Source organism: Prenolepis imparis, unplaced genomic scaffold (genome assembly GCF_030444845.1).
Source record: "Prenolepis imparis isolate NDT839.2.m4 unplaced genomic scaffold, iyPreImpa1.0 SCAF_11, whole genome shotgun sequence".
NCBI lineage: Eukaryota > Metazoa > Arthropoda > Insecta > Hymenoptera > Formicidae > Prenolepis > Prenolepis imparis.
The window spans coordinates 10,426,138-10,440,805 of record NW_028141169.1 but is presented as its reverse complement, the minus strand read 5'-3'; the positions used below and the strand labels follow the sequence as shown (position 1 = coordinate 10,440,805).

The following is a 14,668-nucleotide window of genomic DNA, read 5'->3' as shown; positions in this document are numbered from 1 at the left end:
TTATTCCAGAATTAAAAAATTCTATAATTAAATTCTTATGTCAATTTTGTGCGCCTCATTATGTTATCTTGGAAAAATTTAACGCAAACTCTTGTAAAATTTCAGCTGCGGAGGTGACGGCAACATGAAATGCGATCCGCGAATGTGTAGTCCGGAACCGATGCTGAGGCAAATGATTGCCACGGCCGCGGCCAAGAGGAGAAGATGAGCCGCCGAGCTGGATCGTCTTTACAAAGAATCATATACGAGGACGAGGAAGTCGACAGCGGGATTCATCAGTGTTGTATAAAAAAAAAGTGAAATTAAAATTATTCTAAACTACCTAAACGTCGTGCGGAACACAGACAATAGTGTGCTTCGGCGATCACGAACTAAGTGGCCAAAACGCGTAAACGTTTATACTAATAATATTATATTATGTTATATATAAAAAAAAAAGAGAGAAACAGCGACGAACGAGAGATGAAGAAGAGATAATTAATATTGGTCGGAGATCCGCGTAGGGAATTAACTGCGTATCGAGGCGCGTTATCGGTGCTAATACGCGAACACGGAAGGAGGAAACAAAGCGGCGCAGATGTAGAGAATATAAGGGAAAGAAAAAATAATAAATTTCGTTCGTGATAATTCCGCGTTCTGTCTCACGGGATATTTTGTACGCCCCGAAAGGAAGAAAGAAAGAGAAAAAAATTACTGAACGTACGAGACTTATGACTGTGCCTTCGTCAAGTGTCGAATATCAACGGCACAGCTTTCGTTTCGGCAACGAGCGCCGTCCGCAGCCACGGTCATCGTCGTCGGTATTTTAAATAAGCCCTGAAGAATCGCGAAGAATAACGAGAAAAAAAAGAGTGAAAGAGGGGGGGGGGAAGAATGCGACGAATGCGTTTTGTACGATGCATAAAACGAAAAAAAAAAAAAAAGAAAATTCATTGTGTCAATCGATCGCGCAGTGATACTGAAACAGTGGAGGACAATCGTACGAAGAATACCTCGATTTATAGAGATCGTCCTCTCTAGTTAGCTAGAAGTTTTTTAAACATTTTTCTACGCAAACCACACGTCCACGGTATTTTTTTTACGATGCAACGCTAGAAATTGCGAAAAGGGAGAAAGAGAAAAAAATATGATCGCGTATCCTTACGGCTCTTACGGTATCACTGCGACAATCTTAAGCGACGACGACATATGTCATTATTTGATCGAGCGCGTTTTTTGATCGTTTTTATTCGGCTGCTACTGTGTGTCCTAATAATCGGGTCATTTTATTCAAGTTCGCTGACATTCACGCGCACTCGAACACGATCGATATTAAGGGATCGGCACAGCCAGCCGATCGTGCTTCCAGTACTCTTAAGCCACGAGGATTCTAAAATCCTATAGTCGCGTTTTCCTCTCGAGGAAGAACTTCCGATCGAGCCATCTCTTTCTATCTTTTTTTTTTAATCGCTCTGTCAACCGTATATAGTGCCAACGATCGTGTCCTAGTGCGCGCGCGGGTGTGTATGTGCGTGTGTGTGCGTGGTGCGTATAATATGTTAAAAGGATGAAAGAGGAAGAGAGAGAGAGAGAGAGACGAAAGATACACGCATCTCAAAGCTCAAACAGCGGCTCGCGCGGAGGACCGACCCGAGAATTTGCTTCTCCGGCGAGCTGGCGTCATTATACATATATATAAATATATATACATTTATATATAATTCTTTATATACACTGTACCCTCCTGATGATAATACTTAACGATAACAATGTTCTATACGTTTGTACGAAAGTATAGTTATCTAAGACTAGATGATAAAATCGCTCGCACACAGGTTCTCCAGTCTCAAAGTGTCGCGCTAGAAGAGAGGAAGCGATACACGATCTTCGAGACCTTTCGGGATTATTTCCCAAGGTCAATTATTTATCTTGATAGCAATTATCATTTAATTAACGCGACTCGTTCAAGAGCGAGAGCTATCGCTCAACGTCATGCTTTGAGACTCTGGAACTCCTGCGGGCTCTCTTTAGTATGGTAAATAGATCGAATGCTGTATATCGTGTCGCACAAAATACTGCGCATACTGTCTGTATTTATAATAATCGGACGAAAACGAGTCGAAGTTCAGTCTTCCTGATATCAGCGGCCCGTTAGTTCTAGTACTCGTTTATTGATAATTAATTAAGCTCATATCTGCCCGAGGGAACAGCTTCTCATGGAGAATTATGCGCGTTTTCTCTTTTTTTTGTTCACGTAAAAGATCTCTCTCGACTTGAATGATCAACGAATAATCGCGGCGTATTTGTAGCTTCCACGACAACACTCGATCGTGATAAAGTAGCCATATTATTACTGTTACTGTTTTTTTTTTTTTTTTTATCAGATATAGACAAAAACTAATATTCCACACACGTCAATAATAAATGATTGAAATACATATGTGTGAGACACTTTTGTTTTATATAACGTCGTAATAAAATTATGCAAGATAAAAAATTGTCAGAAATGCCTCAACATTCGTGTTGAAGAACAAGAGATAAAAAATTTTAGATATTCGTGGATCTTTAGATAATAACAAGTGTATCGGAACATTTTGTATATTTAAAATTGTGCGTTCGATTAAATCGAAGACAGAAAAGTCATACATAAGCCCCTCTCGATTAGCTGTAAAATTGATGAAAGATGCGAGAGCCATTCTTGATTTGATTTGTATATTAATTTTTTTCGTGACAATTAATTATATCGCGGTACGTCGTTTAAAACGGAGTCGAGTCAGTTCTTTCCAAGCCAATATTCTAGCGATTATAATCGAAATCTAGTATTTATATCTTGATATCATCCACTCCCTTTAACTCATAGCGAGTAACATTACCGAAGGTATAAATCAGTGTCGAATATATTTAACGAATAAGTACGAAATATTATGATACGCATATAACTGTAATAACGTTAGATATATATGATGGATACACAATAGGATGCATGTAACCTAATGTCGAAGTCAGGCGACAGCGAAAGTGTAGAGATACTTTTCCATCTAGACTTGCGCACACAACTTTATATATAGACACGCATATATACGCATTATTACTTACGCACGAAGCGACCAATTTTCATCTTCATCCATGCCTTTGTATCGTTAATAATCGCACAGAATATTCACACACGCGCTGCGTTTCTTTTTCGTTACAATTGCGATATCGCGACATCTTTCGATAATCGATTAATCGATAAGTATCGAGAGGCGATGGTGTGAAGTTTTCAATTGGTCACGTGGGTCCGTAAAGTGCAGCGAATATGGCGCGCAGTACGCAAAGATACTCGACCCTCGCGCGATGGATTTTCGACGCTTTTCATACATACGTGAGTACGATCGCGCCCCTATTCCGCATCATGCGTATAATTGAATACTTGTTTTGCCGCGTATATATTATGATATGTGATAAACGACGGTGAATAAACGAGAGCGAGCCGGGATGAGAGAGAGAGTGTCCCGGCGGTGCCGACTGGACGGAAGTAGGCTAGATTCGACAGTACGTGCTAGTATAAAGTGTCCTTTTTATATGAATAAAAGATTTTGTATGTCAATCTATACACGTGCATTTTTTTCTCGTCTTGTGCTTTCAGGTATCTACCATCCTTCCTCGTCCTTCGACTGAAAAAGTTCCGTTTGATAAAAGGTAATGATTTAATTAGATCGTTGCGAGAGAGAGAGAGAGAGAGAGAGAGAGAGAGAGAGAGAGAGAGAGAGAGAGAGAGAGAGAGAGATGCTAATAATAATCGATTAATTGAAATTAAATGAATTATTCGCCATATAACTTGGAAAAACACTTTCATTTTTAATTTTATGCGTCAAGTAATGTGTTATCCGACCAGATAAAAGTAATTATAAAATATCTTTTAATCATTAATATTGTGACCAAAAAAATCAGTTATATTAGGAAAGATCGTGCGGTTCATTTCCGGCGTTCCTACGTTCAAATTGCAGTTTCACGTATATGAATTTGTAAATACGAATATGATACACGTACATTATCGATGCAGGATATTTAAAAAGAAGTTGAAAAGGTCGAAAAATTTATATTTTCATAATATTTGCATATATATATATATATATATATATATATACTTTTGTATTATAAATTCCTGTATTGCAAAGCGTGACGGTTATATTCCTAAAGTTGGCAACGCGTGTTTTGACGAATATTCAGAGTGGTGTTATTTTTCGGTATTCGCGCTAAGTGGGAGTATCGTGTTACTCGATTTTCGAATATAAAATAACGCGAAACGTCGTTGTCAACGAGCGATGGAGGCTGGTGCGAGTACGGGTACTCGTACGACGCGATTTATGATGGAAGGCGTCGGTGCCCGGGTGATTCGCGGCCCGGAATGGAAGTGGGGAAAACAGGTTAGGACGAGAGGTTAACTTCATTAAACGTAGCTTTTTCGAGACAATGCGACTCTTTCGTTCTACGAGATTACTCGCAACGAGTACTTTCGCGTCTTTTATCTTGTATGACGGGGATTTGACAATTTTTTCAAAGAAATTGCATGTATAAAGAGTTAATCTATTTTGTTGTAAGGTTATTCTGATAATGTTTGTTTCATGTACGACAATCGTTATTTTATTAAATCATTAATACATTATTCATTTATTTAAATTACTATTAGAATTTACTATATTGTATCTTAAATATACGTGGTTTGCAATAAATAAAATGTTAGTTGTGTGCAACAGTTGGAACAACTTCTTATTTTAAATTATATAGTTCACTGGCAAGCAATAGCCATATTGTCAGCTGATTTGCTTATATATTAATAGTAGAAATGGAAAAATTAATTGTCAATTGTGTTTGTTTAAAAGGATGGTGGAGAAGGCCATGTGGGTACCGTCAGAAACTTTGAATCGCCAGAAGAGGTTGTAGTTGTGTGGGACAATGGCACTGCAGCTAATTATCGATGTTCTGGAGCCTTTGACCTGCGTATATTAGACTCCGCACCAACAGGAGTAAAACATGATGGGACAATGTGCGATACTTGTCGTCAACAACCTATTTTTGGAATACGATGGAAGTGTGCCGAATGTGGCAATTATGATCTTTGTTCCATTTGTTATCATGGGGATAAGCATCACTTGCGGCACAGATTTTTTCGCATTGCTACACCAGGAAGTGAAAGAGTTTTGCTAGAGCCTCGACGGAAGAGCAAAAAGGTATGAATAATTACTCTTAATCTTAATTATATTTAATTATATTTGATAATTACTTTTTTACGACATATTACGATTTTTATTAATTAATTCTTTGATATAGATTGCAATTCGTGGTATATTCCCTGGTGCAAGAGTTGTAAGAGGTGTGGATTGGCAGTGGGAAGATCAAGATGGTGGAAATGGTCGTCGAGGAAAAGTTAATGAAATACAAGACTGGTCTGCAGCTAGTCCTCGTTCAGCAGCTTATGTTATTTGGGACAACGGTGCTAAAAATTTGTACAGAGTCGGTTTTGAAGGAATGGTTAGTATTTCAGTGCTACAATATCAATATTATTCAAAATGGCTATTTATTGATATATTTATTGATATTTATCGATATCTTTTATATCTAGGCGGATTTAAAAGTGGTCAATGATGCAAAAGGACAAACAGTATATAGAGATCATTTACCATTACTTGGTGAACAAGGTCCAGGTCGAACAGGGCCTCATGGTCTGCAAATTGGTGATCAGGTGATTAAAGAATTAATTTTTAAATAAATTTTAAATTAAAAATTAATTAAAATTAAAAATTAATGATCAATTAAAAATTAAAAAATTAATTGATTATTCTATAGTCACGATATGTTTGTTTTGTCTAAAAGATATGCAAAATATTTCATATAATTACCTTTTTTCTATGTCTATAGGTTAATGTGGATTTGGAATTGGAAATTGTACAATCGCTGCAACATGGTCACGGTGGCTGGACAGATGGCATGTTTGAATGCCTTGGCACTACAGGAACTGTTGTTGGTATCGATGAAGATCATGACATTGTTGTCTCTTATCCAAGTGGTAATCGGTGGACTTTCAATCCTGCTGTACTCACTAAAGTACAAATACCCGTCCCCGTTACTAGTTCCAGTTCTGACAATCAAACATTTGCTGTTGGAGATTTGGTGCAAATATGTCATGACATAGAAAAAATTAAATTGCTCCAGCGTGGGCATGGAGAATGGGCCGAGGCAATGGCTCCGGTACGTATTTTAAAATAATAAACTAAAGTTTAATTCCATTTGTTTTTTCCTTACATTCTTTCAATTTTGCATTTGATTTTTTTCCAGACCTTGGGAAAGATAGGTAGAGTACAGCAAATATATCATGATGGAGACTTGAAAGTGGAAGTCTGTAGCACATCATGGACATACAATCCTCAAGCTGTCACAAAAGTTGCTAGCAGTGACGGAAGTGTGCCAGGAAATAGTAGTGGTGGTAAGTATACGACAAATTAAACTGAATAGTCATTTCAGACATTAGTCATACATTTCTGGTCTAATGTATGTTATAACTTATATATTGCTTTATTTTTCAGAACGGTTATCTGCATTATTAAAGAAATTATTTGAGACACACGTGTCAGGTGACGTCAATGAAGAATTAGTAAAAACTGCAGCGAATGGCGACGCTGCTAAATGCGAAGAATGCTTAAAACGACCGGAAGCCGATGTTAACGGCGTATTTGCTGGTCATACCGCTCTGCAAGCAGCGAGTCAAAACGGTCATTTAGAAGTTATTAAAATACTTCTGCGATACAAAGCGGATGTAGAAATAGAAGTAAGTTATTATAGTTTTGAACACAAATTTCAAATATGACATATATACTAGGTTGCATTTATTTATATCGCGTTTTTTGAATATAGGATAAAGACGGTGATAGAGCGGTACACCATGCTGCTTTTGGAGATGAGCCAGGAGTTATGGCGCTTCTCGCTGGTGCCGGCGCTGATTTAAACGCTCGGAATAAAAGGCGTCAAACAGCTCTTCATATCGCTGTTAATAAAGGACACGCTGGTGTTGTGCGAACCTTACTGGAATTGGGATGTCATCCGAGTCTACAGGTAGGTGTCTACGATTTACAGTTTACAGTCATATATATTAACATATATACTAACATTTCTCAGGATTCATTTTCAGAATATTATGTTTGTTCAGTGTTTATTATATGTATTTTATTAAAGAGTCGAAAATACGACTTATTGGATAATATTAAACATTTTATATATAATACAGTATATATTATGCAGTATATAATGCAGTATATAATGAAGAATATGTTAGTATATGTTAATATATATAACGAAAAGTATTTTCAGCTCTTGTGAAAAATAGTCTTATTTCGCTTACATAGCGAACTTTATAGACTATAGACAGTTATAATACTTGGTATTTACTTATGAAAAAATAAGTTAACAATACTAAAGATATTGATAAAGACAATATTTTTGTCTCTTCACTTAAAAATTTTTATTATGCTATACGTAATATAGCAAACACATAATAAACAATATATTAGTAATTACGGCCAAGGAAATCTCGCACAGAGTTATCAGCTCCAGTGCATATAGATTAAACAGTAGTTTCATTTATATAGTCACGAAGTAAATCAACGACTTAGAAAACCGCGGGTTTATTGTAGGAGATTGTACCGGAATGAAATCTCGTGAAATATAACCGTAGGTAGAGGTTGCAAGGTGATGGCGAACCGCAAGGGAGGATAAAAGGAAAAGGGTGGGGGTTGTTTATTTTATTCTTCAACTGTCTGAACGTGATATATTTGTGGTATTCCACCCTCCAATGATTTATACCGGTCTGAAACTGCGAATACCTCCTGCTAGTACCCCTTTTCCTCTTTCTTTCAACATCTCGCTTCGTTTCTCTTCTCTCATTCCATTTCCGCCGTGCGACTCTTTTCCAAGCGTATAACGTGATAGCGAGTATGGTGGTTAAGTCCATTTAATCCATAGTCAATTAACTTTTTCATTTCGATAAATCTCTTGTAATCTTATGTACTATAAAGAAATTCTCTTAATTTTTTCCGAAAATTTTATAATCCACAACAATTTATTTTCGTTAAATTAAAAAAAGAGAAAAATATTTGTGTGAGATAGTTCTTTAAATTATATATTACATTTGTGTGTATGTACATAAGAGTATTTGTGTAATATAATGCAATGCGCGCAATTTAAGCTTTTTTTTTCTCTTTTTTTTTTAAATCGAATGTGCAACGATATCGCGGCTTACTTGGAATAGAGGAAATAAATTTGAATCTGAGGCGTGAAGGAGACGTAATAAGGGCGAAAAGAACGGAAAAAGAGAGAGGGTAGAAGGATGAAGGGAAGAGAAGAAGAGTGAGTGTTGCTGAAGAAGGAGGAAGATTCCAATCAGGATATATCGGCATATATATTACCCTCCTTGCCTCGATATTTGAGAACGGTGGTCCTGCAGAGCTGGTGGATATAACCGCACGCAGCTGTATTTTATTATTGATGGTCCCGGGAATATCTGGTGAATTTTCCTCGCGTTCAAACGGTCAACCGTGCGAACGTTTACTGATATCGCAAATGCTTAAAGCCTTGGCACTCTGCAAACACATTTTTTTAGATTTATTTCAGGAACGAATTCTGATTTATTTACCTTTTACTTCTCGCGCACGCGCGCGTATTTATTTCCGTTTCTCAAATATTTTTTGTGAAGTAAAATATAACATATTTATCTTTTGCGTAATTTTATACATCGACCATTTCTCTCATTGCTTTTTAATACCGACGCAATATCTGCGTACAAGCATCGGATATGCGAATGCGAATTAGTGTTAATTCACGTTTGTTACATGGGTATCTCCTCATTTGCAGGAGACTTAATTAATTCAGTTATCTGCCTCGAGGAAGCCTCGAATTCCACCTGCGTTACGAATGTCGCGGGATTGTGTTTGAGAATACGTGTTGCGCATAATCAAGACGCGTTGTGTATATTGCTCCAGCAATGGGGTATAACACTGGGTCCCCCTATTTTCCTTCGAAACAATTCGAACTTGAAGCAAAACTAGAAACATTTTCTACAATAAACACCATTTACGTGCTCGGCATATATTGATGACTTTCTGCTTTTTTCTCTTGCAAATCGAAATAATTCTTTTACAAAATATTAAAAAGATCTTCTATAGTTTTTAAGTTTTTTAAATAAAATTATTTTATCTCATAAATATATGATTAGAACGATTTCTTGATAAATATATAGTTTATAAAAGACTAGAAAACAACACAGCGCGCGCTATTCCTCGATTTTATATAAAAAAGAATGATATTTTTATATAAAGTTTATTTAAACTTGATTAATATTTTTTGACAGAAATCAGTTAATTAAAGCGTTAATTTCCTAATTAATTTTAAAATAAAATTATGTTATAAAAATTAAAATAATAATGTTATAAATAATATGTTGTAATACTTTGAACTCGGAATAATATTTTTTGACAGAAATCAGCTGATAACTGTCAAAATATATTAATCGAGTTTAAAGTACTGTAACATTTTATTTCAAACATATTATCTTATAATTTTTATTACATACTATTATTTTAAAATTGAATTAACAAATTAACGTTTTAATCAGCTAATTTCTGTAAAAAAATATTAATAAAGTGTTAATTTGCTAATTAAATTTTAAAATAATAATAGGTTATAAAAATTAAAATAGTAATATGTTGTAAATAATATGTTATAATGCCTTATCTGCGATTAATATTTTTTGACAGAAATCAGCTGATAACTGTCAAAAATATTAATCGAGTTTAAAGAATTATGACATATTATTCAAAACATATTATTTTTATAACATATTATTTTAAAAATTAATTAGCAAATTAACGCTTTAATCAGCTGATTTCTGCAAAAAAATATTAATCAAGTGTTAATTTACTAATTAAATTTTAAAATAATAATAGGTTATAAAAATTATAAAATAGTAATATGTTGTAAATGTGTTATAATGCCTTATCTGCGATTAATATTTTTTGACAGAAATCAGCTGATAATTGTCAAAAATATTAATCAAGTTTAAAGAATTATGACATATTATTTTAAACATATTATTATTTTAATTTTTATAACATATTATTATTTTAAAAATTATTTAGCAAATTAACTCTTTAATTAGCTGATTTCTGTAAAAAAATATTAATAAAATGTTAATTTGCTAATTAAATTTTAAAATAATAATATGTTATAAAAATAAAAATAATATGTTTTAAATAATATGTTATAATTTTTTAAACTCGATTAAAATTTTTGACAGTTATCAGCTGATTTCTGTCAAAAAATATTAATCGCATAAGGAGGCATTATAAATTATTTACAACATATTACTATTTTAAATTTTATAACCTATTATTATTTTAAAATTTAATTAGCAAATTAACGCTTTATTAATATTTTTTGACATACATCAGCTGATAAAAGTGTTAATTTGCTAATTAAATTTTAAAATAATATGTTATAAAAATTAAAATAATATGTTTTAAATAAAATGTTATAGTACTTTAAATTCGATTAATATTTTTTGACAGTTATTAGCTGATTTCTGTATCATTCTTTTTTAACATAACATCGAGAAATGGCGCGAGCTTGTGTTGCTTCAGTCTTTAGTCCCTTTCTAAAAAAGACATGTTAAGTCGATTCTCGCAAGTATTGTGGCCTCTTTTTGTGGATTAGCTTCCTCGATTTGCATTGTGCGTTATATTCATAGTATCGAGAGCTGTTATCGCAAGGGTTAGCAGTTTGACAGTTTGTCCAAAATAAAATTAAATAAAATAATAATATGTTTTAAATAATATGTTTTAATACTTTAAATTTGATTAATATATTTGACAGTTATCAGCTGATTTCTGTCAAAAAATATTAATCGCGGACAAATTATATATTATAACATATATTATTTACATCATATTATTATAATTGAAATAATAATATTTTGTAAGTAATATATGTTATAATACTTCATCCGCGATTAATATTTTTTGACAGAAATTAGCTGATAACTGTCAAAAATATTAATCGAGTTTTAAGTATTATAATATTATTTAAAACATAATATTATTTTATTTTATTTTATTTTGAACAAACTGTCAAACTGTACCTCGCGATGACAGCTCGATGCTACGAATATAACGCACAAAGCGAATCTTGAAAGTCAATGAGCATCGCGGAAAAGCGACAACAAACTTCGATATATGCGAGTATCGAGTTTACATATTTTTTTTAGAAAAGGCTAACAGGAAATTGTTAGTGGGTTGGGTGCATATAAGTAATTACAGTAAATTATCGCGAAGGAGCTTTTTCTCTTCTCATAACGTCCGCCAACGGCTTAGAGAAGTAATTAAGAAAGTTAGGCAATACCCCCTCCTCATTTTCATAATCACCGGACAAAATGGTATAAATTAACAGTAAACGTAAATCAACGATGTTTTTACGCGGTGCAGGTTGTATTGCGACCATCGTGAAATATATTCTTCATATATTTCATCAGGTCGGAGGCATAAGGATTGCGAAAATATGCTTGCATTAGCGCTCGCAGAATTACGGTCCATGTCTGTTTCTTCTCAGCTACGCTCTCATTCCGCACTTACAACCGGTATTTGCATAATTGCACTTTTTTTTGTTAAGCGACGAGAAGCTTCTTTAATGAGAAATTATTTAAAAGTCTTCGTCTTGTCGAAGCTCAAAGTTTTGAAAAGAGTTTAATTATTTTGCTAATTTTTTCGGCTTTTCAGGTAGCGAAAGTCGTAAAGTAGTATAGTCGTACGATTATTCCTACGTCCAAATTATTGTAATTTTCGTTCGACCGTGACAGCAGGCTATTTCATGGTAATCTTATTTTATTCCGTCGCAAAAGTTTTTCTTCGAGAAACTTTTTTTTCCTCGCGTTGCACCGCCGAGAGTATACTTTTCGCGAAGGAATAAAATTTCAACGATCACGTACGTACGTATGTATCAGACAAGAAAGGCAGACTCCCCGTGTTCGGCACGTGCGCGAAATTCCGACAAGTCGATCCGACAATACCGGAGGGGGTGGCGGGTGGGGCGGAAGGGCGAGGGGAATTTTTGCGATCGCGCTATCATCCTGTCTGCTTCGTTGAAGGATCGGACTAATCGAAATACCGGACGTCTTTGGAGCTGTTACGTGTGTAAGAGTGTTCCCTCTACGTGTGTAGCAACCCTTCGTTGCTACCCGTTAAAATCGAGCTAGTCATCCTTATGGCTTCCGCTGTTCATTTCGGGATATCCGAGGAAAAATATCGAGACGAACGTCCGCCCATAAAGCTTTTATCTTCGACATCGATTGTTCGTACGTCTTCCTTTCCTTCTTACGACCGTGCGATTGAAAGGGGGATAATTTGAAAAGTACAGTAAAGAAAAAATTTCAGCGAGAGAGAGAGAGAGAGAGAGTTATTGATGTATATGTGAGTTTTATTTTTAATTGATTATACTCGCTCGTAGATTTTCGAAAATATTTGTACCGCGACAGGAAGCCGGATTGTGTTCGCCATTGACGTTGTAGAGGTTGTCGGTGACATGTATCGCGTGAATTTCAGTCAATGAGGATTAATCGCTTTGGAGAAACTGCATTCTCTCATGTACTCTGTGCAACTCAATCCCTCCGACATGGCGTTCCAGCCGAGACCATTCTGTTTTACGAGCATGGTCGGAATATCGTGTACATACGCCATAATCGAGGCCGATTGCGTTCGTTACAATTTAGTCAATACCATGGAATAAATGTCCGAAATAAATCGTAGACAATCCGGGCTATGCAAGAGTTCGCAGACGCGAAGCGCAATTTGACCGAAATACCATCAATGATAAAACCTTACTAGCGCTTTTATCGGTTACCAGAATTATTCGTTCCAATATTCGAGTACGAAATTTCACCGAACCGTAGATAATTGCACGATTTAATAGGGCGAATCTTCGAGAGTGTTTCCTTCGATAGCTGCGCTCGCGAATAGGATTCCCTTGAGGAATAACGAGACGTAAGGAACGGAAATGCGAGTGATGCAATTCGGGTCGTCCCTTTATACTCTATCGTGCGAATAATGCATTCAATCGAACTGGTAGTCTTTGCACCGGCGCGACCGTCTTCCATAAGGAAAAATGATTCGTTTCGAAACGGGGGATGCGCTCCGCGGGGGGTTTGAAATCGAAGATTGGAGAAGAGTGCTTACATATATAGCTCCGTATGGCCTCTATTACAAATCCAATACCCGCACCTAGTCTGATATATAAGTATATATATATATATATATATATATATATATAAACGTTTCCCTCTTTTGCTCCCTGTCTTTCTTCTCTCTTTTCGATCCATCTCGATGTTACCGCCTATAACCGTATCCTGGCTGTGCTGTAAAACATATTCGCTGACAGTGACAATATTCCCCCTTCGGTGCTGCAGACTCGACAGAAGTAACGTTCTCGGGGGCCACACATTTGCGCAAGAGAACGCCTATTCTCTCTACGAGCGATCACGCACACCGACATTTGATCGTTCGCGAACATAATCCGGTATTTGGAATTTCTATGTGCCTTTCACACACCATAATATTACGTACACTGTAACGTATAACGCGCGGGGTTAGTTTATACTACTTTATTTTGCAATTTTTTTCTCACTTGAATTTTAATGGCGACATAAAAAGCGCTATTACGTTTATACAGAATTTGTCTTTTATCTCCTTTTTTCACATTCTTCTGTCTCACTGATTTTCCCATTATTATTATGAAACATCTCGTTCTATTCTCATTTCGTTCCGACATGTTCTTCACTGTTTTCCTATTCGTCTCTCGATGAACTTTATTCTATGTTATTTTATTATTGTCCCGTTATTATTTTTATTGTATTCTCTTTGTACTGTTAGCGTTTAATTAAGAACGTATAATTTTTTAGAAGCATATATATATATACACATGTTTCGTAAAAGTATCTGATATCTTAGAGAATGAATATTTCACCTATATCTTGTCTGCGTCTACATAAAACGGAAAGCCGTTGGGAACGATGCGAATCGTAGAATCTAGAAGCCCCTTTTTCAGAGAATGCGATGTACTTCGAGTCCTGTGCAGCTGCCTCGTACTATTCCCAGCATGCATTGCTATTCGCTTCTTTCCCGAATAGTAAACTAGCTCGTTGGTAGTCGAAAAATGCCTCGGTCCCAGGCCAATCCCTCAAAAAGAACATTGACAGAGCGTTTTAAATAAATACCTGAATAGATTCTCCGTGTAAACGGATTTAACACTTTGCTTTTACAGCGTAGGAATCACGTCTCTCGTGTGTACGTTCTTGCATTTTGCATGCGTTTTCTTCGTGAGCAGAATATCGTTCTAATTGTAAGGTCTCTTTCTCTCAATACGTTCGTCGTAAAATCAATATCTATCTTCAGGTTTTTTTTTATTTGATTTTTAGAAAATTATTGTGTATTTTTACGTATCTTTTCGGATTATTGTAATTTTCGCGAAAAGCGCGCTTCGTTGATGAGCTGTAATTCGCTCACGATCTCCGAAGCTTGTAAAAAAAACGGATGTAATTCACGTATATCTCATCCACGGTTAGTTCGCGTCGACATTTTTCGACGATGCTGAGCTCGTATGTATTCGGTCGACG

General features: G+C 35.4%; 2 protein-coding genes across 3 annotated transcripts in view; both read left to right on the top strand.

The window, feature by feature from the left end:
* Positions 1-3,574, top strand: part of LOC145943124 (uncharacterized) — a 134,798-nt gene extending 131,224 nt beyond the window's left edge. For both annotated transcript variants that reach the window (XM_083050528.1, XM_083050527.1), the window contains one exon: positions 106-3,574. In XM_083050528.1, the coding sequence (XP_082906654.1) occupies positions 106-208 (103 nt within the window). In that variant the 3' untranslated portion in view covers positions 209-3,574. The remainder of the gene's footprint in view (positions 1-105) is intronic.
* A 608-nt stretch (positions 3,575-4,182) lies between these two features.
* Mib1 (E3 ubiquitin-protein ligase mind bomb 1) overlaps positions 4,183-14,668 on the top strand; it is a 369,810-nt gene continuing 359,324 nt past the window's right edge. The window contains exons 1-8 of the mRNA XM_083049146.1: positions 4,183-4,388; positions 4,845-5,192; positions 5,293-5,493; positions 5,585-5,704; positions 5,881-6,210; positions 6,298-6,445; positions 6,546-6,787; positions 6,874-7,071. Of these exons, the coding sequence (XP_082905272.1) occupies positions 4,287-4,388; positions 4,845-5,192; positions 5,293-5,493; positions 5,585-5,704; positions 5,881-6,210; positions 6,298-6,445; positions 6,546-6,787; positions 6,874-7,071 (1,689 nt within the window). The 5' untranslated portion in view covers positions 4,183-4,286. The remainder of the gene's footprint in view (positions 4,389-4,844; positions 5,193-5,292; positions 5,494-5,584; positions 5,705-5,880; positions 6,211-6,297; positions 6,446-6,545; positions 6,788-6,873; positions 7,072-14,668) is intronic.